At 37.5% G+C, this 26686-nt stretch overlaps 1 protein-coding gene across 1 annotated transcript in view; it reads right to left on the bottom strand.

Moving 5' to 3' along the window:
- Window positions 1-26686, bottom strand: part of LOC109047750 (multiple epidermal growth factor-like domains protein 10) — a 99454-nt gene that overhangs the window by 24608 nt on the left and 48160 nt on the right. Inside the window, exons 3-6 of the mRNA XM_042748943.1 lie at window positions 2547-2684; window positions 2025-2162; window positions 501-663; window positions 281-417 (exon numbers count right to left, since the gene is read on the bottom strand). Of these exons, the coding sequence (XP_042604877.1) occupies window positions 281-417; window positions 501-663; window positions 2025-2162; window positions 2547-2684 (576 nt within the window). The remainder of the gene's footprint in view (window positions 1-280; window positions 418-500; window positions 664-2024; window positions 2163-2546; window positions 2685-26686) is intronic.

The raw sequence follows: 26686 nt of genomic DNA on the forward strand, positions 1-26686 counted from the left end.
TAAATTCTGAGTAATTTTCATCGTTAAGCAGAAAATGCTTCGTAAACCGTATATTAATGTAAATGAATTCCAGTCATTACTAAATTGGGCGCGTCTGCACGCTCATTCACAATTAGAATAACCCCGGCCTATGAATTACAATTAGTTGTTGCATAATAAGTTGCATATCCAGAAATGCTATGGAAACTTCTCAGGGTTTCTCAGGTGTGGCTCCATTATTTGCATAAATGCAAAAAAAAAGAAAGAAAGAAAAGAAAGAAAATTAATATAATATAAATACCTGTATATGGAGGCATACACTGGCGTCCACATCCATTGCTGCAGCATTTCTGGTTGTTTGGACAGCTACTGTCACCAGAACACATCTCAGCACACAGTCCTGCTCCAACGGGTTCTGGACAACGATCCTGGCTTTTTCTGCTACACAAACACATGATAGAGAAACCAGATCACTGAATGCCTCGCTGCATATGAAAAAGGTAAAAGCTCATTTAATTCACACTATTATAACAATATGAATACCTTTATATGGAGGCATACACTGATATCCACATCCATTGCTGCAGCATTTCTCATCATTCAGACATTCACCATCATGGAAGCACATCCCGACACACACTCCTGATGTGTTGTGATTGTTTCCAGGACACACTCCTGGCTTTTCTGATATATAAATAACATGAAAACCATAATCATCGAATAAAAAAAAACTAAAAAAAAACTGTCCATCTCCATCAGAATTTAAAGATTGATTCGATGTGTTGCATGTGGTTTCTTTGCAATTATTTGTGAAAGTTACTTGCATTTTTTAAATAAAATAAAAAAATCCCCCCAGTGTTATTAACATTGAAAGCAGGGAGTAAACACACAGCACCGCAATCATATCGAAAGCATGCATGTCATCTAGAGCAATCTTTATTAGAAACTTTATTAGGTCAGGGGTTTTGCAACACATGTATCAAACTTAAGTATAATTACTCTGCATCAAATCAAATTTACCATTTACCCCTAAACTACCCTTTCAACATAGAACCTACCCCACTACTGGTGTTGTGTACATAGTAATGCTAATAAAACATTTTTAAAACATTTTATTTTAATATATGTTAATAAAGAATTATAACACAAACACAGACAAACACTAAAGGTTCTTCAGCGGTTCTTTGAGGTAGCTGAGGTGCTATATAGCACTGCTGTATAAAGAACCTGTTAAGCACAGTATGGTTCTTCAGTGGTTCGTTATGGCAGTGCTGCTATAGCACCTTAACCACCCAAAGACCCCATTAAGCCCCTGTATAGTACTTGAAAGGTTCTCAAACTCTCTATTAGTTTAGTTGGGGAAAGGGTTAAAAAAGGACATTAAAATACAGTGTATTTCCTGAAAAAAACCCGGTACTCAACCTTTCTTTCCCAAGGCCCCACTATAAGGAAATATTCCAGGGCCCCCACACAAGACTTTTTGATCTCAGTAAAGCATAAGTGATTAAAAACAGCTTTTGCCTTTGTAGTAAATTCCTATTCATAGCAAACATATGAGAGTGGAGTAACTTATCTTAAATCTAAGGAGGAGAACGGCGTGCTGGTGGGACGCGGCAAGACAGTTCAGATACTGAGAGCCTGCTGTTAGTAGCAGTTTAAATTATGAGGAAGGAGGAATAAAATCCCTGATAACACACGAACATCATGAAAACGTCTATTTGACATCTGCATTTATATCTGCAAGACATGTTTTTTTAGAGTGTTTGCTCATCTGCAATTGGACGTTTCCTATTATTGTCAAATATTATAGACATTTAGAAGATGTCTTTAAGAACTTTATAATTTAGAATGCATGTAAAACTAATATCTGAAAGATGTCTATGTCTAAGATTTTTACTTGGACACACTCCTGGCTTTTCTGTTACACTACAGAAAACACTACAGAAACCTCATCACAAACCGCCTCACTGCATATAAAAAAAGAAAAAAAAAAAAAGAAAAAAAAGAACCAAAAATTACCAACCATTAATATCATATAAAAATACCTCTATATGGGCCATACACTGGTGTCCACATCCATTGCTGCAGCATTTCTGGTTGTTTTGGACAGATACTGTCACCAGAACACATCTCAGCACACAGTCCTGCTCCAACGGGTTTTGGACACGATCCTGGCTTTTCTGCTATACAAACACATGATAGATGATGATAAGAGGCTCGACATTAGGAGCTGTTTGTGATCTCACAAACATCATTAAAAAGACTATGGGACTCACTTATGGGACTTGCAGATATTGGTGTTTGAAGATATGGGTGTTTTGTCAGTGTAGTTTGAAATTGTTGGTGAAAATTATTTTTATGTAGTTTATTTATGGTCATTACTAAATTGGGCGCGTCTGCACGCTCATTTCACAATTAGCCATAAACCCCGGCCTATGAATTACAATTAGGCAAGTTGCATGTCCAGGAATCCTGTGGAAACTTCTCAGGGTTGGCTCCACTATATTACATAAATGCAAAAAAAAAAAAAAGAAAGAAAGAAAAGAAAATTAATATAATATAAATACCTTTATATGGAGGCATACACTGATGTCCACATCCATTGCTGCAGCATTTCTGATTGTTTGGACAGCTACTGTCACCAGAACACATCTCAGCACACAGTCCAAATCCAACGGGTTTTGGACATGATCCTGGCTTTTCTGCTACACAAACACATGATAGAGAAACCAGATCACTGAATGCCTCGCTGCATATGAAAAAGGTAAAAGCTCATTTAATTCACACTATTATAACAATATAAATACCTTTATATGGATGCATACACACGTGTCCACATCCATTTGCTGCAGCATTTCTCATCATCTGGACATTCACTGTCACCAAAACAGTCCTCGACACACGTTCCTATCATGTCTTTGTCATCAGGACACACTCCTGGCTTTGCTGATAAAAAATAAATAAATAATAATTTCACATAACAGAAAAACCATTAAACATTACTAGTATCTCATTTTGAGGAATATTTCTGAATATAAAAATGCAGTAGCCAGCAATAATAACTTCTCCACTGTGTTTCAGTCATTGTACAAGTAAAGTTAAAATAAAGTATGGAAGGTGCTGTATAGTGCATTTAAAAGATAGGTGCTAAATAGCACTTAAAGTTGTTCCCCGATTACAAGCCAATGAACCACTTTTAGTGATACTTAGCACCCTTTTTTAGTGTACCATCACAACCACAATTACATTTTAATCATTTTCATACACAACAACAAAAAAAAATATATATATATTATAGTAACATTTTGTAGCAAACACATGCATGTGATCAGGTGGGACTATTTAAACAAGGGGCTTGTAAGGTAAGTACTTCATTAATGACTTAGTTACTAAATAGCTGCATGCTAAAATGAATTGAGTTGTTAAACGGGGGGAAAGGAAAGTACAAAACATTTTAGAAAACTTCACAAAAAGACTTCAGTAGGTGATGGCATACATACCTGGAAACAAACGAAACGTTTCGTTTTTACTCTGTAAATAAATAAATAAATAAATAATTAAATAAAGTTGATCTTTACAATGGAAAAAATATAAAAACACATTAGAACTTATGATTTTAAGATGTAGCTTTATTTAAACTACACCAACATACAAAGTTTAAACTCAAAAAATAATTCGACATGTGCCTAAAAATCATATTGTTTTAGTATGGGGTACTATTTATATATTTTTCTTTGCGCTGTGTAATGAAGTTAAAAGATCTCACCTTTGGCATGGTTTTTTGGCGTCTGTTGTGCTCAACGCACACAGAGAAACACAACCAAAACAGCAATCAACGAGCAGCACACCTGAGCGTTCATCCTCTCGACCTGCGATCTCTCACTGGACGATGTGCTGAATGGGGTGGTGGGTCAGGAGGGTTTTATAGCACTTTTTGAAAGAGCATTTTTAAAGATCCAAGGAGGACTGACGCAACTCTAACCCTGAAACTCACCTGCCTGTGGGCTAGTGGGCCTAATCTTGAAGACTTGATCCCTGGTTAACTTGTATTTCAGGTGTGTTTGAGTACAGGTTTTTCAGAGTGGACCCTTTGAAATCGATTTAGTGGATGAATATAAAATGGTTTCACTTATTTTACTTTTGGTCAATATCAAGGATTTTATAGTGGTGATTATGACACTGTATTTAAGATTTTTTAAAATTTATGCAGTATTTTCCACTGTGCTTATTAAAAAGTTTGACTGTAGAATGTTTTCTCTAAAGTTCAGTATGTTATTTGTTATTTATCTGTATATAATCCTGTTTGAAACAAGTTGGTCTTGTGGAGGGTGGTTTGGGCATTAAATTATTGACAGAAAAATATAGGCCCCACTCCAGCAATGTTTATAAGTATAAGGTATTTTTCCTAATAAAATAACTTTATAATTTATTTTATGCTAGAACGGACAATTCCTACTGCCAAGCATTCACATAAAACACGGGTTGGTTTCAGTGGTTGCAATTCCCGGGGCGGGGAATGGGGATTGAAATAAATAAAAAAAAAAAAAGCTTTCTCTATTCCGTTCCTGCTGAAATGTGTCTCAAAATGCTCCAGATAGCAAAAACCATTGAAACATATAAAGTCAATGCAAATGTGTAAATTCCAAATGCATTGAATTAATGTTAATAAGTGATGTTGGATCAATATCTTTTTTTGAACCCGCAACTAATGCTGAAACAAAGTTGTAATTTCAACAGAATAATTAATCAATGTTAGGCTATGATGATCATTCTACAGCACCGTTGAATCAATGCCACTGAAATGAACAAGAATCAGTTGGTAATATTGTTCAGTGTCACATTCTGACCTTTATTCAACACATCACCACTATTGTTGAATCAGTATTAAAATTAAAAAGAATCATATTGTTGTGGATCAATGTTACATGAAACCCTGAAATACAAACTAACTGAATTGTCAACATATGAGTGTGTTGCTTTCTGAGGTACCAAGAAGAACATTATATTTTCAACTACTACACTTCAATGGTACTCAACAGATCCCTAATTTCAATGTTTGGGGAAACCTTTTTTTAAAAAAAATATGAGACCTGAACCATCTGACATCATAACCATTGCTTCTCAAAGCTAGTAAATACAAAACAACCCTGAAAGCACCATTACTTTTTGCAAAGCGTTGTTCCAGGATCAGGAAATAAACTTTTCCATTAAGGGGTAGGTATTTGCCCCATGGGATGATTTCAAGGGACAATTTTGTTTTTTTACCTTTGTTAGGGAAATTTTGTATAATTAGGCTGCCATATTAATTGTATCTATGTTGTCTTTTTATATCAAACAATCAGCCTGTTATCAATAGCAACACAAACTGTTAGAAACAGTATATTCTAAGTTTAAAAAAAAAATAGTGAACACATTGGGACAAGAAAATTATGTTGATTATTGCTCCTGATATTGTAATAATGACTATTAATGCTGACTAAAAGAATACATGAAAAACAACAAGTCTATGGTTTGCAGAAAAAAATGGCACTGGTCATATTCTGGCTACAAACATCCAATTTATGATGATAGGTTCTAGCACAATTATGGCAACTTCCGTTACAACCACTGGAAGCTGTATTTGAGGCTAAATTAATCTCTTTTTCGTTGTATTTGCAGTTTGTTGTTTATGATGACAGAATTTCACTATAATGCACCGAATTTAGTCAGTGAACGTGTGTACGTGAGAAAACTCTGGTGTTCTTTTACATGGGGAAAAAGAGAGATTCTTCAAAAAAATATGTTTTTAATTGTGTTTAAAAATGGTTTTTTGTTGTTGTTGTTTATGAGTGCTTTGTGTGGTATAAGGGGCATTTTCTTTGGGGGGGTTTAATGGTAAGCGTTGATCTTGAAAAACAGATTGTCTAAACATCTCCCTTTGATACTAAAAAGGGCACGGAGGGTCCAAAGTCTCGCACCACTCGCATTCCCACCAGGGGGGACTTGGCGGTCTAAGGTCACCGAAAAGGGGACCCGAATAGTGGACGTCTGGGGCCTTAGGAAAAAAAACGTCAGGTTTGGCCCCTCCCAGGAGCTGGGAAGACCTACGATCTCTGGTAATCAGGTGTGCTTGCCAAAAAGTTTTTAAAAACAAAAAACAGATAAAGGTTGTGGTGTTTAAGGGTTTAAAAGGGGCCCCCCCCATGAAAAAAAAAAAAAAAAAAGTATCTTGATTGAGTACAAATTTTCCACGCTCGCGGGCAGTCCATGGCAAAATAAATTTTTTTACCTCCAAGAGGACAATAACATAAATGGGGAATTTTTCCCCCCCCCCCACCCCAAATACTGGTTACTAAAGTTCATTTCTCCTGTTGTAATTTTTTGCATTTGGTTTTCTTGCAAAGTTTTTTAAAAAACAAAAAAGGTAATGGTGCTTTGTGGTCTTACTAAGGGTGGTTTAGCACATCTGTACAAAAGTATCCTTCAACTATTGCGATTACTTAAATTTCGCTTGCTCCTCTTGTGTAATAGCGCATGTAAAAATCCCTCTTTTAATATGTGTCCCCATTCTAGCAAATTATACTTGGACTAACAAAATTATATAAAAGTACAATACAGTAAGGAAGGTTTTCCCAATACAATTTTTAACACTTTTAAATTAATATTGTAATTTTGGGAAGGGTTTAATTTCTTCATACTTGGAAATAGATATATATTATTATGAAAATATGCTGCTTTAAAAGTTCTGTTTATTTTATTTTTTTATAAATTTACTTGCACATTACTTAAATATATTTTATGAATACGTTAACTGTGTGCTGAAAACAAGCATGTCGTAAATATGCTTTCAAAGTACATGTTATAAATAACCCGAAGTATGTAGTATATTTAATTTACCATATTTTGAGTAATGTTGAAGTTTAATTCTTCAAATGCTGGGGAAATTCCAAATTCATTGCTTGGGACATAAAAGTGCTTGCAAGAAATTAATAAAACAAATGAAATAAAGTGGCAAACGCAACAAGTGTACAGTCAAGTAAAACATGCCGTGCATGGCCATAAAACAAAGTCCACTCACTTTGCATTAATATATATCAGTCGCATTATTAAACATATCATTATAAATTTTAGGGAAGAAATAAGCTGGAAACAACAATTGGCATTGATATCGGGTATAAAGCTCAGAAGTAGTTCCCAGGAATCAGTTTTTAGTCATCTTTCCATATTGTTGGAGTGGAAGACAGACAGTTTTTCCTTAGACCTAATAATTACACATTTACATTTGAGGGAGAGATTGCGGGATGGACATACTATACATTATTGCTCGGTATTGAGACACCTATATAATGTTAAATGAATATATTTAGCTTGAACTCTCTTAAAATATTTTCCTCCACACAAGCCTCTTTAGCTAAATCACAGGAGAATGTGTTTTGTGGTGGGATGCAGAAAAGATGCGCCCCATTCCTCACTCTCCTGAAAGCCCGGACTCCTCTCGTGGTAAGACACCAGGGTCAGAATTTCTCTCGCCAGTCATGGAATGTTTCATCATTTAAACTGCAATGTACAACAGAATTGTTTTCTCTTTTAAAAGGTCCAAAAAAATATTGTTTCTTTCAACATATTTTGCCTTTTCTTTTCTACAAAATATTTAACCAAAAAAATATTGTTTCTCTTTCACACCACACTGATTGAACATTCACTTGATAAATCCAAGGATCAATTTATGATTGATGTAATGTAGTGTGCCCACCATTTTTGATTCAGGGGACTGTATTGGCAGGAAGTCAGAATTAGCAAAGTAACATATATCAATTTCAGTTTGTATTTTGATTCCTGGAGTCTTTTATGGCTTCAGAAGGAATACTGAGTTGGGGTCTTGAACACAAAAAGTAAGTTATAGGTAGGCTTTAATATGGATTTAAAAAAAAAAAAGGTAAACAAAAAAATAATTAAATAAAAATAACAAAAAATAGGGTTTTTTTTGTATTTTATATTTCCGACTTTGCAAATATCGTTGCAAAAGATAGCCTTTGGGGGGCCTTGGTGGGATTGTACCTCGCAAAAAGGTTGTGTATGAGTCTTATTTTTTATTATTATATTAGGAAAATTTATTAAGGTTATTTGGTTGTTTATTATTGTGTTACGTAAGCAGCAGCACCACTCGGCATGTGTTCGTGATGCTGTTTCTCTGTTAAATGGTGGTTGGGGCCTCAATGAAGATGGGGGATGAGAACAGACAACAAAAAAAAAGAAAAACTGTTTGAATTAAGTCATTATTTTTGTTTTCTTTTGCACACAAAAAGTAAGGTATTTCTTCGTAGGATCGTTAAAAAGGTACGGTTGAAACGCTTTGATGCCACATGGTATCATTTTTACAAGATCTCTTTTGCACGCTTTTGGTGCCTTGAATCATGGGTAGTTTCCCTTGCTGGTCTATTCAGGGTCAGAGAGCTCTCAGATTTAATCAAAACAAATCTTAATTTGTGTTCCAAAGATAAACAAAAACAAAAGGGGGGGGGGACTTTACAGGTTTTTTTTATTTTTTGGACTCAAAGTTAAAAGAATAAAATCAAAGTTGCACTTGAGCTGTAAAAAAAAAAAAAAAAAACCATCCAAAAATGGAGATTCCTGGTTGTCTTCCTGACAAAAACAAAGGGGTCAGAAATCCGATGGATAAATCTGGGGTATGTCACATTCCACAGTCCAAAAAAAAAACACACCAAGGCAAGCAAGATTAACAATTCATGTTACATTTCAAGTAATCTCACAAATGCAACATGTAACTTAACTCTTAATCACTGTTTTGGGGGTCATTTTGGACCCCACTGGACGTTCCTTCATTTTTTAAAAGTGTTACCTTCATTCTCAGGGAGGCATGAAAACTCTGTGACTTTTCCTAAATAATCTATCTAAAAAAACAGCACAAAAAAACTGGGGCTTGATTTTGGTTATTCTAAAAAGTGTGTAAAAAAAAAATTACAGTTTACCGGTTTTAAGGTGTGTTTGGGGTCAAAACAATGACCCCACATTGAAAATGAATGGGAAAAATGGGAAAATGAAAAAAAATGAAAAAAAAAAATGAACTTTTTTTTAAAATTTTTGTTTTGTCAAAAAAAATAAAAGCAAATCTATTATAAAATCTGCAAATTTTCTTTACATATAAACGAAGGGGGGTCTGGTCCTAGAGCATAGATAAATAAAAAAAAAGTAGAATGAACTTTCTATCTCATAACACATTACACACACAAAACCACACCAAATGTTATGTTGTGAACCTGCAACAGATATCATTTTTTACAGAAATTGGCAAATAAAATTTAAAAAAACCAAAAAGCTGGCATAAAAATTCTAAAAAAAAAAAAAAATACATTTAAATCAAGGTCTGGTCCTAGGGAAGCATAAGAACACAAAGTGGAAACGAGGCTTTCTATCTCATAACACACAACAACACATGCAAAAAAAAAAAAAAACACACAAACACACACGGTGACTGCAACAACCAAGAGAGCATTTTGTATAGAAAATTGGCAAATAAAAATCAAACTAAACTGGCATAAATCTGAAAAAAAATGTCACATATGCAGTTCCAAGGGAACAAGGGCATGTTCCATAATTGTGGATTTAAATAATTTTCTGAAATAAAGAATAGTGGTGTGATTGCCAGTCAATGTCATAGTGGTGGGACTTGTAATGTTTCTGCAAATGTATGTATAATAATTTGCCAAAGCAAGAACATTCAAATATATCAAACCAGACAACAACAAAAAACTCTAACTTTGACAAACATACAGATTTTTTGTGTATTTTCAAAATATTTAAAATATATATTCCAAAACAAAATATATAAATCATAAAAGTTGTGAGGAGGAAGTTGAAAGAAAAATGTGAAGTGAAAATGAATGAGTCTCTATGGACCTCTATTGGGATAAAACATGTGGTCATTGCACTTTAATTCCTTAAAAACTATAAGAAAAAAAAAAGTTTTTTGACTAAAAAACCTCCAGATAGGCAGTATTCTATTCTATCCCTAACACATAGGGGACCAATGTCCAAAAACTATTTTAGATTTAATTAAGGATCATCATTTAAGTGATTTCTTTAAAAAAATCATATTTCATGTGCCAGTTTATGGCCCTAGTTATGTAATTGTGCAGTAAAAAAATAGGTAAAAAAACTTCAAATTCCCACAAAAACAACATCATAAATGTATAGTTGAGAAGTAAATAAAAAAAATGATATATAGTTTTCCATATAAAAAATGTATATTTCCTTATGCAATCAGTCTGACCCAAAACATCTTAAGTGTTATCCTTTTTTGTATAGTTGAGAAAGGGTTAAAAATAAAAAGGAATTTTGGACCATTATCTTGTGCTCTATGTACAACTAACAGAGACAAACAATGGTCGCCCCCCTGAAACGGCTTGTTCTAACACACCCCCACATCTCTACGTCACTGTGTGGAAATATTTTATATTTAAATATTTATTTAAAGAAGGCGTGATTTCAGTAACCGCAGTTGGTGTTGAAGCAGCCATGTCAGGGATGTGCGTATTGTCGTGCGCGCGTGTGGGTGAGAGAGAGAGAAGACAGGGTCACCACAGTGGAGTCAGCCAAAAAAAAACTACAGAATACCCAAGACATGTCACTCATATATTTTTGAATCGGGTTAAAAATGCAAAGCTCACTATGGCCGCTGTTTGGTATTTGCATCTCAAGTGTTGTACATTTTGTCCTTACGAACAACACCCGTACTGGATACTCTGTTGTAGTACGCAATGACTTTCAGTCTGTGCGAAAACTCAGTATGTGCGTACCTGTGATTGTGAATCAGTAAAGAAGCCGCATTGTTCAAGGCTCGTGTCAGTGTTGTCGTTTAATGCCGTACATACACATCTAATGGAGATGTAACAAAACTGGCAACGAGGATAAACAAGAGCATATCTGCCGCGACACTCCTAGATGTGTTGTTCAGTTGACCTCGGCTGCACGCGATTGTACGCGTTCGTCGGAAGCTAACAGGCTAACCGCATGCGAAGCCAGTCGCACTGGGAGAATAGCGCAAATAAACAAACAAAAAAAAAGAAAAGAAGAGACGGCGACTGCACATCACAAAGACGAGTGAGTTGAAAAATACACTGATAAACAGACCAAAATGGCGGGTCTAGTGGGGCAAATCGGACCATATGATGAAACTGTCGAACAGTGGAGCTCTTACCACTGAGCTTTGTGTTATAATGTGTGTGTGTGTAGTGTGGTAGCTTTAAAAGGTTTGATAAAATCCGATTTACGATTTAATCGATTTTTCCCCCCCTACTTAAAAATCAATATTCAGATGACAAAGAAATTGTTCAAAACAAGTTTTTAACTTAATTTTGTTTTTTTTTTACCTTCTGGGATTTGATCTGGATTACCCCCTTCAGTTTAAATTGCAATCAGGGAAACAACAAGCCAAAAAGACAAAGATTTTGGCAGGTCCTGCCATTGTAAACCGTGGAAAACATTACATAAAAAAAAATAAAATGTAACATAACATTCTTATCATACTGGCTTACAGGTCTGTAAGACTGTCAAAGGTCTTTACTATTTGTTTATTTTTTTTCATGGGGAGCCGCACTGATAGGGCAGAGTCAATCAGAGAGCCACTTTTACCGCAAAGTATCAAAAGCTAAATCTAGTCACAAAAAAGCATGTGTCTTTTTATCAATCTGTCATCCCTGATATGCAATGCAAGCAATACACAAAGGGACTATCATTCTTTATCCATTTACCAGTCAAATTTGTAGCTGAGACAAGATGATTAAAAGATTTAAAAAAAAAAAAAAAAAGCAGTATTACCTTAATGCTGGAAAGATTATACTAGCCCATCATGCATCTAACCATCCATGTGCACACTCGGTGTTAAGAGCTGTTAAGATAAGGCTATTTTTACTAAGGTTAGATTAATATATTAAATACATTTTAATTAGCCTAATACAATTAATAAAATTAAGAAGAATGTAAGAATTTCGTTTTGAAAAAATTGCCATTTATCTGCATGCATAATTTTAGACAATTATCAAGAATTTCGGTACAAAACAGTAAACATTTAGGCCTGCTAGAGACATTTCATGTCGGGAGCGGGATCTAGCGGGAATTGGTTTATGGCGAGGGTGAGCGGAATATTAACGGGGGCGCTTGCTTGGTGCGGCCTGAGCGACTGAGTGGAGCGCACTCCATACCATACAGCGGGAAACGTAGCGGAGCTTCACCACCGCTCTGTTGCGCTCACATGCTCTGCTTGGCAGCATGTCTCTGTGCGCGGGTGGTGGTGGGGGGGGGGGGGTTTAGGGTGGGGTTGTGGAGGTTGAGCTCATTCTGAACTACGGGAGCCCTGAGTGGAGCGCCGGCGGATGTTAAAAAGAAAACCGATTTTTCATTCAAACAAATCGATGTAAACTACAGCCCTAACCATTCGAGTTAATCGATAAAATCGATTTATCGCCCAGCCCTCCGCCCAAAATCTCTTACACTGAGCGTTATGATTATTTCATCAAAGCTAATGGAATAAAATATGAGGTTTTAGTACCAACATTCCTCTACTGCGCAGCCTGGTTCAGCCCAATAAACCTGGTGATTGCTCATTCAAGGACATTGCTCCAAGAACATTATGCACCAAAACCCCTCATAATTGCTGAAAGATTTCGTTTTCATAAATGCAACCAGGTAGAGGGAGAATTGATTGCACAATTTGTTGCCGTATTGAAGCGATTGTCGGAACACTGCGAATTTGGCACAGCACTAAACGACACAATAAGGGACCGATTCGTCTGTCGACTGCGTAGTGAGGCAATTCAAAAACACGACTTCTGTGTGAAAGTAATCTAACATTGGAGTGAGCATCTGGGCACGTGGCAAAATCAGTTTATCCATGGAAAAATGGCTGCGAAAGAGGCGCAAGAGTTAATGTGTATCCATCACATGGAAAGTTTCATAAAGTAGACAGTGATGTGAGAAATAAAACAGTTGGCAAGAAAGCTGCTTTTACCTTCAACGTTGTGGGAAGAGTGGTCATCAGGCACAGGAGCTGCTGGTTTAAAGACAAAAGACTGCCAGAATTTCACCAATACTTGCAGAACTGCAGAAAAAACAGGGGCACATTGAACGTGCGTGTCAAAACAAAAAGCTGACCGTAAACGAAAAAGTAAACCCAACTTAGCATGTAGGACCAAGGAAAGGTCATGTCAGGAAAACTAAAAAGAAATATGTAAATCAAGTGGAATATACAGGGAAACAAGAGAATGAATCTGATGAAAATGAGCTCTCACATGTTATGTCTGTGTCTTCAAATTCTGATGGCTACTGGGTGACGCCACTGCTTTAAACTACAGTGATACCTCGATGACCTGTTAATCACAGGAAAAGATGATGAGGATCATCTCAGAAACTTGAATACAACACTGCAGCGGCTGAAGGAGTATGGTCTCCTGGTAAAAAAAGACAAATGTGAATTCTTCCAACCCACCATATATTGTGTTGGTAATTGACAGGACTGGTCTCCACACAGCATCATCAAAGGTAAAAGCTATTGTGGATGCACCATATCCTAAGAACGTAATCCAGCTGAGATCATTCTTAGGGCTGTTAACGTACTATGCAAAGTTCATGGCCAAACCTGGCCCAGCACGGCTTCGTCCCTACCTGAGCTGCTGAAGGTAAAGTCCAAACAATGGAAATGGTCCAACAGATGTGTTAGAAGGCATTCAAGGATGTGGGAATGTACGTTGACACAATCCCAGGTCCTCGAGCCTTCACAGGCGCGCAGCATATTACAACCCTTCACTACCGATACAGCTGGCTTGTGATGCTTCACCGTATGGTGTCGGCACAGTACTTTCACACGTTATGCCATCCATTGTAGAAAGGCCAATCGCCTTTGCGTCAAGGACCCTGAACTCAGCAGAGAGCAATTACGCTCAAATTGAATGAGAAGCCTTGGCAATCGTATTTGGTGTCAAGAAATTTCACCAATACTTGTTTGGCCGCAAACCCGAATCAGAATTTACTCTACTTACAGACCACTTACCTCTATTTTCGGTTCCCAAACAGGCATTCCCTCATTGGTGGCAAACCGCATGCAGCGTTGGGCTCTGTTGTTGTCGGCACATCAGTATGACATCAAGTACAGGAGATCCGAGCAGCACTGTAATTGTGATGGAGTTTTAATGTTGAGTTTGCCTCTGCCAGATACACCACCAGAAGGCAGTCAAGCTGACATTTTTTGCTTTTTTAGGAAGTGCAGATCACTGCTGCTCAAGTGAAACAGGAAATTCACAAGAACTTCAATATCCGACCCTGTTTTGTCAGAAGTTCTGGCCTGGATCTCTCATGGTAAGAGAGGAGAGATGGCGGACAACTTAAAACCGTATCTGGTTCGTCAAAATGAGCTCACAGAACAAGCAGGCTGTCTACTTTGGGGTTAACGTTTCATTATACCCCCTACCCCTGAGGACCCTTTTGTTGAAAGAACTTCAATAAAGCCAGGCAGACTGTACCCACGCAGCAAATCCTGAAAACTTTCTATCAGGTGTGAGCGTATTGATGAAAGAGATGGCTCGCAGCTTACTTGCGCTTAGCTGAGCGCATTCGGGTTCCTCCTCCTCTCTGCAGGAGGACATCTACTCAAAACGCGCAAAAAGCAGAGCTGGTAAAATAAAAGGACCCATTCACCAGTACAACCACTTTTACTTGCTGCCATCTGGTCAAGCGTGTCCGTCGCCTGAGCAAAACAGAGAGACTTAGGAGGAGTTTCTGCCCCCAGGCCAATCAGGCCAGAAACCAAAACAGCTTGAACATATCATGTTCCACTATATGCACTTATCATAAATGTATGCATCTTCACTACCGGACATTGACATACTGTAAGTGCAACCTGTTTGCAACTTGCCTCTGTAATTCCTGTGTATCTCTTTTTAAGACTACAGTTTACTTTCATGACATATTTTCCACCATAGATTTAATTCTACAGTAACATCTAATGATATATTCTATATTTTATTCCTTTAGTTGGTAGTTTACTTTATTGACCTTAAGCTATATGAGTATATTTATCTGGTTGTATCTTTAATAATTGCACTGCAGTGGGGGACCGATCAATCACTGCTGGATCATATGCTCTATCAATTGTGATCAGATGAATCAGATAAAGTCCTTCTTTGCCATGAAAATTAACTTAATCCCAAAAAAAACCTTTCCACTGCATTTCATTGCTGTCATTAAAGGACCTGCTGAGATCATTTCAGTAATCATCTTGTTAACTCAGGTGAGAATGTTGACGAGCACAAGGCTGGAGATCATTATGTCAGGCTGATTGGTTTAGAAATGGCAGACTTGACATGTTAAAAGGAGGGTGATGCTTGAAATCATTGTTCTTCCATTGTTAACCATGGTGACCTGCAAAAAAACGTGCGGCAGCCATCATTGCATTGCATAAAAATGGCTTCACAGGCAAGGATATTGTGGCTACTAAGATTGCACCTAAATCAACAATTTATAGGTTCATCAAGAACTTCAAGGAAAGAGGTTCAATTCTTGTAAAGAAGGCTTCAGGGCGCCCAAGAAAGTCCAGCAAGCCAGGATCGTCTCCCAAAGAGGATTCAGCTGCGGGATCGGAGTGCCACCAGTGCAGAGCTTGCTCAGGAATGGCAGCAGGCAGGTGTGAGCGCATCTGCACGCCACAGTGAGGCGAAGACTTTGGAAGATGGCCTGGTGTCAAGAAGGGCAGCAAAGAAGCCACTTCTCCTCCAAAAAAAACATCAGGGACAGATTGATCTTCTGCAGAAAGTATAGTGAATGGACTGCTGAGGACTGGGGCAAAGTCATATTCTCCTCATGAAGCCCCTTTCCCATTGTTTGGGGCATCTGGAAAAGGCTTGTCCGGAGAAGAAAAGGTGAGCGCTACCATCAGTCCCAGGTCATGCCAACAGTTAAAGCATCCTGACACCATTCATGTGTGGGGTTGCTTCTCATCCAAGGGAGTGGGCTCACTCACAATTCTGCCCAAAAAACACAGCCATGAATGCAAAGAATGGTACCAAAACACCTCCAACAGCAACTTCTTCCAACAACCCAACAACAGTTTTGGTGAAGAACAATGCATTTTCCAGCACGATGGAGCACCGTGCCATAAGGCAAAGGTGATAATAGTGGCTCGGGGACCAGAAGTTGAATTTTGGGTCCAGGCCTGGAAGCTCCCCAGATCTAATCCCATTGAGAACTGTGGTCAATCTCAAGAGGCGGCGGGACAAACAAAAACCCTAAGTCTGACAACTCCAAGAAGATTAGAAAGAATGCGGTTGCATCAGTCAGATTTGGCCAGAAGGTGAATTGAGAGCATGCCCAGTCGAAGCCAGAGGTCCTGAAAAGAAGGGACACACTGCACTATAGACTCTCTTTGCATAAATGTCATGTAATTGTCGATTTAAAAGCCTCGAACGTTCGACGGCGCTTGTTATTATGTTTTTGTTATTATATTTGAGTAAGATCAAAGTTTGAGAAGTAAATTTGAAATGTCTTTATCTAACAAACACATACTTAGAGTAGCTGGATTCAGACACCAAACCCCGCCAGATTGTCACAGCAAAGTCTGAATTACCTCCTCTCCTAGGTTCACAAAAAACCGGCTTGTCCATAAAATGCATTGCTGTTCTGTTGTGGATAATCTTAAAATTCCTATCTACTTTGGAAAGGCCAAATAAAGTGCTTTTTGCTTTCACCTAGAAACACACAGAATCTCTGTGACACTGCTGCTTCAACACTAACTGTGGTTACTGAAACCACGCCTTCTTTCTTTGCGTTAACATTTGGGCGAAGTTATGCAAATATTTCCAAATAGTGACGTAGACATGTGGGGGGCATGTTTGAATGAGCGGTTTTAGGGGGGCGTGGCAGAGTCTTAACTTTGATAAAGAATATCTCTTTGGATTGAGGACTTTCAGTCTTTGCAACTTTACAGATCTTCTTCATGAACCCAAGACGGCTTGTGGACACTCCAGAGAGAAAGGAAAATTTGAAAGTATCATATGACCCCTTTACTTTGTGTGCTAAAAACTTTGAGATTACTCAGGTTCCACTTAGTAAAGACCACAAACCTATCAACAAAACAAGTTAATTTCACTTAATTTTATTAGTAAGTTATAAGTTACATTTTACAGTGAATGTATCAGTAAGTTTCAAAGGATTTCTGGGATCCGAGGAAGTTCAATTCTGCTTGAGGGACCAACCAAGGGTTGAACCCCAACAAAAAAAAAAATATAATAATGATTACAGATATAATCATATGCCAGATATAACAAAAAAAAATAATCAAATTATTTTTTAATACAAGCAGAATAAAAGATCAGCCGGCTAATTTAATCTTGTCACAGTGTAAACAGTAACGCAGTTTGTTCACCAGTGTTAAGGTTTTTTTTTCTCCAGTGTGAATTGTCTGGTGCTGCTTCAGTGGATGATCTGAACTAAAGGTCTTCTCACACTTAAAGCACGCATGAATCTTCTCACTGCTGATGTCTTTTCTGGCTGTAATTTTAAATCATTCAGCCATATAAAGCTCTTTCCACACAAAGTACACAGGTGAGGCTTTCTCTAAATGAATTTTCAGGGCTCTTCAAGTATGATGCCTAGCCAAATGTGTTACCGCACTGATCACAGTTATATACTTGTTTGTTTTCTGAAGAGAGACTGCTGATGTACTTTAAGACTGGTTGATTGTGTAAAAACTCTCCCACACTGATCACATGTGGACGGTTTTTCTCCAGTGTGGATCCTCTCATGTGTTCTCCAGCTATTTGACCGGCCGAATCTTTGTCACAATGTGAACACTCGTAAGGTTTTTCCCCAGTGTGCATTCTCTGATGCGTAGTTTCAGTACGGCAAGAGTAACAAAAGCATTCGCCACAATCAAAGCACCACATGATCCTTCTCAACGCTGTGACTTTCTGGTGTCTTTTTAAAATCATCCAGCCATATAAGCTCCTTTCCACACAAGTACACAGGGAGGCTTTCCTCCTGAATGAATTTTTAGGGCTCTTTCAAGTATGATGCCCTAGCAAATTGTTTACCGGCACTGATCACAAGGTTATATCCTCTTTTTTCTGAATGAGACTGCTGATGTACTTTAAGACCGTACGCTTGTGTACAAACTCTCCCACACTGATCACATGTGTATGGTTTTCTCAAGTGTGGGATCCTCTCTGTGCTTTTAGATGTCTGATTGACTAAAATCTCTTGTCACAATGTGAAACACTCGTAAGGTTTTTCTCCAGTGTGGATTCTCTGATGCAGTTTTCAGATCGGTAAACAGTAACAAAAGCCTTCCCACAATCAAAGCACACATGATCCTCTCACCGCGTGTGTTTTCTGGTGTAATTTAAGAGCTTGTGTTTGTCTAAAAACTCTTTCCAAAAACAGTTCGTCACATGTGTACGGTTTCTCTCCAGAAGAGTTTTCAAGTGATACGAAACACCTTGCTTGCATAAGAAACTCTTTCCACACTGAGCGGCAGCTGAAAAGATTTTTTTTGCCTCTTGTTTGCTGTGAGCAAACTCAAAGATTCATCTTCAGTTTTGACTGATTGTTTCTCCTCTGCTTCATTCAGTTCTTGCTCTCCTCACTCTCTTCCTTCAAACCTTTTTTTAAAGATCAAAATTAATATTCACAGTTAATTTTCGTTTCAAGTAAATCATAAAAACATGATAGAAATGAGAAAGGAAAGGACATTTGCTACAGTTGCTATACAAAATGATTATTATCTGTGTTTCAGGCCAATAGTGGGCATGCAAGTGTGTGCCAGGCTCAGTCACATTTCTACAGTAAACTCCAGGGCTTTCTCTGGGCCAACAGCCAGAGTGTTTTGGCCTATCAAATACCAAATCAGGCTGAAGAGGGTCAATGCTGCTGCTGATCATTTCATATCGCGATCAGCATAAGACATTTAAAGTAACTTATCTGTAAATTCTCTTTCAGACAGCAATACGTGTTTGAAATAACTTGTGTTGTGATACGAGTGGATTATCATCACTTATAAGGCAGAATTATATTAGTTTATGTGGCAGGCTGTAAAAGGTTATGAACCACTAATCATTTCCAAATCAAAACCGCAACATTTTATTTTGTCACATTTTCTATGTCAATGTGTTCTTTATACCAGAAGCGAGCTGAAAATCATATTTAACTCTTAACTAGGATTTTGTTTCTGGAGCTTCACTGTGTCTCTGGTTAATATTATAACTCTATATCAGGATGGAGAGAGAGATGCTCAATTTCCACAACATCAATACTGAATATCAGAATATAAACACCAACCTACTGCTTCTTCTGTATCTTCATGTTCACTCTGAAGGAGTCTGGATCACTTTTGGTCTCACTGTAATCTTCAATAAACTCCAATCTTTACCCCGATTTATGTTCTTCCTGGTCCTCTGAATGCATGTCTTGAAGATGTAAATACTGACTGCTTCTAAAAATTATATATATTGTAATGCTTCAAAAACGATATGAAAAATCTTTTGTTTTGAAAGAGCAGTTCTAAGCGCGCCTCTTCTTTCTTCTTCTGGGTCTTTTTGGCGGTCTGGGAAACCAACGTAAAAAGCGCATTTGCGTCACCTACTGGTCAGGAGGACATTTAAAAAGAGGATAAAGTAATGATACTTCTATTTTCTTAATGTTAACTTAAACATGTAATCATTTCCTTATATAATTTATGAGGAAATAAATTATGAGGAAATAAATTACCTAATGGTTAGAGACTTGGACTAGTTACCCGAAGGTTGCATGTTCGAGTCTCGGTGCTGGCCGGAGTTGGGGGGGGGCGGGGGGGGTGGGTGGGGGGGGGGGGGGGGCACTCTCTTACACCCTCAATACACATGGCGAAGTGCCCTTGAGCAAGGCACTGAACCCCCAGTTGCTCCCCGGGCACTGGATATAGCTGTCCACTGCTCGGGTGTGTGTTCACTTTCTCACTGCTGTGTGTGCACTTGGATGGGTTGGCCAAAAATGCAGAGCACCAAATTCCGAATATGGGTTACCATACTGGGCAAAAGTCACAACTTTCACTTTCACTCCTCAGACCTAATTGTTGAGATAGCTGAAGTCTTCCTCTTTCATATGCAATACATTTTAGAATACTTTACTGTTTCTGGGTGTCCTCATTTGTCACAATTACACTATTTTGTGCCAAAGTAATTTTCTCAGTCTCTGCTCTCATATGTAGAAATCTATCACCCCCATATGTCCTGGACTTGGTATAACACGTCTTTTTCCCCTAATATCATACATAATTTCCATTTTTATTTATAGGATATTGTTAATAATCTCTTCATTTCTGCTTTACTTTTTAAAACCTTGATTTCATCTTGTGATTGTTCCAATGCTGTCTTTGGAGTGAGTCTCAGGTAAACGGCACGTGAGTTTGGTTTTTGTTTATTATTTTGATTGTGATTTTCCCCTAAACACAAAACACTAACAAATCAACAAATAAACATTGTTTGGAGATTGCATTTAACAGACTACACATTACTTCTTGAAATACAGTACCATTATAATTTGTCAGAAAAAGTATCTTCTTAGTATCTCCTATAGGCTATGTTAACTTTTTTCTACATTTATTATCTCAAACAAACAGCACATGTACATCTGCAAAATATCTTTTAAAGATTGCTGGATCTAGAACATCTGACAAACATTTTAAGACATTTAGTTTTGGATGTTTTCAATTATCATCCAACTTAGTCTTTTTCAATGTCTCAATTCAAGTGGATTCTGGGATCTGGAAGTTCAATTCCAGTTTTTGAGGGACAGTTAATTATGTACACAGACAATATTGTAATTTATACAACTAAAACTGAATGGGTGCATGATTTAAAAATACTCAAATATTTGCAGTTCAGATTGATTACTTAAAAAAAAAAATAATAATAATAAAAGCAGCTCTTGACCATTAACTATAGTTTTCTGGTCTTAACGTTTTCCTCAAAACAATAAATGTAACGTTCTGGACGTGATAATGACCTTGTTTGGTATATATTTAAAAAAAAAAAAAAAAAAAAAAAAAGTGTAGAAAAAAAAAGTGATACAGAGAAAGAGAACAGTTTTTCTAAAGAAAAGATTTTTTTTTTTTATTTTGTGCAAGGGCATGAAAGTTTTTTTTTTTTTTTTTTTTTTATTTGCCTATGTATATAATATAGGCCTATAGTAATGTAACTATGTCCAAATCAAATAACGCCTATATTTCCCTCCCTGGCATACAGCTCCCCACGATTACGTGGCCACCCAGATTATCTGGACAGGTCCCCGATCCTTCTACAGCATGTCAAGTAACCACGCCGTTTGCTCAGCAACATTATAGCGATCATCACAGAAATTGTTAGTACAAGCAGTACTATTTAGGCACAATACCGGAGTCCACGACATCAACATGTGGATTGTAACAATGCACACCAGAACTTTAAGCCGAGATTTATTGATGTACGCAAAAAGACCAAGCTACAGATGGGTGGGGGATTCGCGACTTATAAGTGACTTGTGATCCTAATGGTTAGACTGGATGTTGTCACTTGATGTATGTCGACCAGGCTATGTTGCCGCAGGACGTTCTGTGCGGTCTGTGTAAGGACATTAATCAAGGGGACGCGAGGTTTTCAGACAAACATTTGGTTTGAGCATATAGACCAGGCTTCACTCTACAGACTCAGACCCTTCCATAAGAGGGCATTAGTCAAAACATACAAAACACATCCCCACCCACAAACTTCTATTTTAGAGATAGCTGCCTTTGCCAAGTAGTCTTAATTTTATTTAGAAAAGCCATGCACAGCTTCAGTGACTATCTGCTGCCTACCCTAAAGCCGCAACTGCGACGCAAATGCTTAGTGTACTTTGAGCAGTTTACAAATGATGACAAACATCTCCCCCCCCCCCCCCAGCTGTGTGCTGTTGGGGACCCCCAAAGCATTCACACAGAACAAATACCTTAATAGCGCAGGTGTACATGCGCACTTGATCATACATCCATCTTATGGTATAGAGCGGCAGCATTTAGTCTCGGACAGTCAAAAGTCACTGACACACAACTCGTCACACGGGTCTCTTAATTCCAGCCAAAGTCATTGGGCCACATTCCTGGCTTTTCTGTTCACAACACAAGGGAACACCAGATACAGAAGACTGTTAAACGTATTGCACCTATACATTGTATTATGGTACTGATACCTGTATAATTTTTATTTGGAGGTTCATACAGTGTGTACGTGAGGGACGTACGTTTTACGTACACAGTCACAAGTGAATTGATGTTATGTTCAAGTGAAGCTTGTTGAATAAAGGCTGCTGAAGAGAAGCACTGAGCAACGTTCGTTGTTCTCTGCACGAGACGTGAAGGTGATTTGAACTGACGCACTCGGACGCTCAAAACTCCAATCACTGTAATGTGGGGAAAAAAGAGAAAAAAAAAAAAAGATTTTGACCAATGCATCAGCATAGCATACCTTTTTAGGTAGAGCCGCATTAATTGATGTCCACATCCATTGCTGCAGCATTTCTCATCATTCGGACAGTCACCATCATGAGAACACCGCTCAGCACAAACACCTTTCATTCTGGGAGTTGTTCTTTGTGGAAATACTTGCTTTTTTTTTTGTTAAACATGTGACAAACCTCATCACCAAACTCCTCGCTGCACTTGGGGAGAAGAAAAAAAAAAAAAAACCCACAACTGACCAACACATTGCCATATTAATACCTTTATATGGAGCCATACACTGATGTCCACATCCATTGCGCCAGCAGCAGCATTTCTGATTGTTTGACAGCTACTGTCACCAGAACACATCTCAGCACACACTCCTGCTCGCAACAGGTTTTGGGACATCTATCCTGGCTTTTCTAAGCTACACAAAACACATGATAGAGAAACCCAGATCACTGAATGCCTCGCCGCCTGCATAGAAAAAGGTAAAAGCCTCATTTAATTCACACTTATTATAACACATATAAATATCCTGATGTGTGGAGGCATACACTGATGTCCACATTCATTGCTGCAGCATTTCTGGTTGTTTGGACAGTTACTGTCCAGCAGGAACGACTCCAGCACACACTCCTATTTTGAGGTTTTTGCTTGGACACATTCCAGGCTTTTCTGTTACACAAACACATGACAGAAACCTCACTGAATGCCTCACTGCATTAAAAAAATAAAAAAAAATAAAAGAAGCCGACCCACACACACCAATATTATATAACATAATAAATACCTTGATATGGAGCCATACACTGACGCCCACCATACATTGCTGCGGCATTTCTGTGTTTTTGGCCAGCTACTGTCCCCCCCCAAAAAAGAACACATCCCCTCAGCACAAACTCCTCCTCCAACGGGTTTTGGACAGATCCTGCATTGCTGTTACGACCACAAGACAGAAAGCATATCGCTGAATGCCTTGCGTGTATCAAACTAAGTGTATAATAGACAAATTTAACTGGATCAAACCAAAGTAGCTTAAAAATCCAAACTAAGTGTATAATAGACAAATTTAACTGGATCAAACCAATTACAAACCAACGAACCTACACAAGACTGGTGGTGTTAGTATGCCAACATCAAACATGGACATCAGCACATTTAATAGAGAGATATACACAAACACTCTACCATGACCACACACTTTAAGCATTTTAATACTTCATAAAGGCTCATTAAAAGGCTGGCATGTCATAATTTGCAAAATAAAAAGGGGGGGTGATGGCATAACAACATGACAGCCTAAAGGCAGGATTCATTACTGTAAAAAATACGTACATAATATGAGTTATATAACAACAATTAATGCATCTTTGTCATGCTTCTTCTCCATTACAAGAAAATATATACAAAATAACTTAATTTAATGGCATTATTTAAAACTACAACACCAAATGTTAACTTTCACTGCTAGTGTACATTAATACATTCTGATATGGATGCCTAAAGTCCATTTTTATTAAGATCTTATTTACATATTTTTTCGCACTGTGTGAATGAAGTAAAAAGATCTCACTTGCGGCTCACTCTCGCTGTCCTCCTTCAGCGTCTCTTGTGTTCCAGAACACAGACGAGAGACAAAGTAAAGCAGAAATCAACGAGGAGACACTCGAGCTGTCATCCTCTCAACCTGCGATCTCAAGATACACATCCGCTGAAAAAGTGTGCTGATTTAGTGGGACGTCAGAATGCCCGTTAACAGGAACTTTTTGAAAATGCGTTTTTAAGGATACAATAGAGGCATGGCGTAACTCTGATTGTAAACTCACCTGAAGGAGCGTGGTGATCTTGAAGACCCTGATTAGGTTCAGGTGTGTTTGATTAGGGATGGATACAATTGAGACACAGCCAAAACACATGTCACTTGTCGCCATCTCTTGGAGTAGCCTAGTTTTGTAACCTGCACAAACTGACTACAGAAAAATAATAATAATAATAATTACTAATAATAATATAATAATAATAAAGTACAGTTTGGTGTCATTTATCAATAAATGGGCAATGTTTGTTATTTGCAAATGTCTTACTCCTGATAGGGGAGAGTGGGTTAGATTTTTTACTGAAAAACAGCCTGTTACTATGTGTTAAGTCCTCAAGATAAGGAAAGTACAATGAAAGTATCTATATCTTATCCTAATGAAAGTATTCCTATCATTTTAAATGCTCAGAATGTTATCTGTGACAAGGCGTTCTAAGAAACACTGTGTTCTATAAAAAAAAGTTTTACCATGACTAGTTTGACCACCAGGTTTGGGTAAGTTTGACCCGAAGTCGAGTCAGGGGTAAATTGCACCATCTGGCTGTATAAATGACCAATCTGCACAGAATCGGACTTATCAAACCCATATGAAATAAATAATAATTAAAAAAACACTCATTTCACAGAATTTCCTTTTACAGACACCCATATTTATTTTCTTAAAGTTAACTTTTATCAACCTAAAACCAACCAAATGAAGTTTAAAGTTTCAATATTTTAATAGTTTGCATCTAGGAACAATATGTTTGAACTTCACAGTTGTAGCAACTTTTCCTAAAAATAGACTAAACAGAGTACCGGGTGCGAAATATATTTTTATTAATTTATTTTTATTGTTTTTCCTAGCACTATCTGGCAACACTGCCAGAACTTAAAACTCATAGTAATCAAAACGAGCCCAAAGAAATGTTATTGGGGGCGGATACACAGGGGATAGACCACACAAAAAAAAATGGAAAAAAAAAAACATATTACTGGCAGAAAACTTTATCAACAATATCACAATACATTAGCATTATAACACGAGGCAGAGCGAACTGCTAGAACAAGTAAGTTGCGGTCTTGGGTATTTCAGATTTGTCGTACATTTTCACAAACATTCCTAAGGGCACTATATACCAAAGTTATTGTCTATGAAAAACGATACCAGTTAATACGCCTATGTGGTGCATGACATGAATAATAAACACCTGATCAAACTAATATCTACCTAACCTAAAGTACTGATGCAATGTGATATAACTTAACAATGCTCATTCCTATAAAAACTATGAGGAAAAACACTATTTCACACACAATACATAGCGTTCTCTTGTAAAGTGTTTAGTCTAGAGTGTTAGGTTGAGTGGTATTATAGCACCCAGACACACACCGACTTTTTCAAAACTGGCTACAGCCTTCCATTTGCCCACAGGCGATTCTCCTTTTCACGTACCCTGACAGAAATGATAGGTGCCAGTTCCAAAAATACATGGTCACTGACAGTAAAAGTATCCAGATGCCAAGATTGCAGGGAGTGGCTCAACTTACCCCCCCTCCCCTGAACTTCAATTAAAGATGAGGACATAAGCAAGGCTCAGAGAGTTGAGGGGAGAGCCACACTCTTCTCAAAACATCTACAAATAAAGTTCAATTATTACAGAGTTTTGCCTATCTTTCTTTAATGTATATTGAACAACCTGGAAATTTGTTAGTACTAAGCATCCCACCCTCCTTGAGCCCCCCTTTTGTGAGTTGGGCCAATGCCCTCAAAAGTCTCTCACAGCCCTGCAAACTATATTAATGTTCTTTCTTGTTGCTGAAAACAAAAGATGATATTTTGAAGAACGTGGGCTAAGCCAAACAGTAGCTGGTCCACATTGAATCTGCACAGGGGAAAAAATATTGATAAGTCACTGGTGCGACCAGAAACTGTTTCAGTTTCCAACATTCTTCAACATATCTCTTTATGTTCAATCAGAAGAAAGAAACTCATTCAGGGTTTAAAACCAACTATGAGAGCTGAGTAAATGATGGTCTAAAAATTAAAACCACTATGACAGAACGACAGACAGACGACAATTTTCATTTCTGGTGACCGATTGCTTTAATATTAATAAAAAAAAAAAAAATAAATAAAAGTAATAACAGAAAATCACTCATTGCCTCATGACTGATGAACCTTAATAAATTTAAAATACATTATGTATATTGGGTATAAGAGCATTTTATTTCAATGATTACTGCCTTAATACGGTACAATTTTAAATAAAAGGATTTTTTTTAAAAAACACCAAACACTGCTACACAATTAATACAACTCTAATAAACATCTTGGAAGATTGCAGATTTACCAGACCTACTTACAGTTCTTTGTCAAATACAGTGACCATTAAACATTTGTCAAGAAATAAAAAGCAGCTGTATCATTAGAA

Source organism: Cyprinus carpio, chromosome B22 (assembly GCF_018340385.1).
Source record: "Cyprinus carpio isolate SPL01 chromosome B22, ASM1834038v1, whole genome shotgun sequence".
NCBI classification, from domain to species: domain Eukaryota; kingdom Metazoa; phylum Chordata; class Actinopteri; order Cypriniformes; family Cyprinidae; genus Cyprinus; species Cyprinus carpio.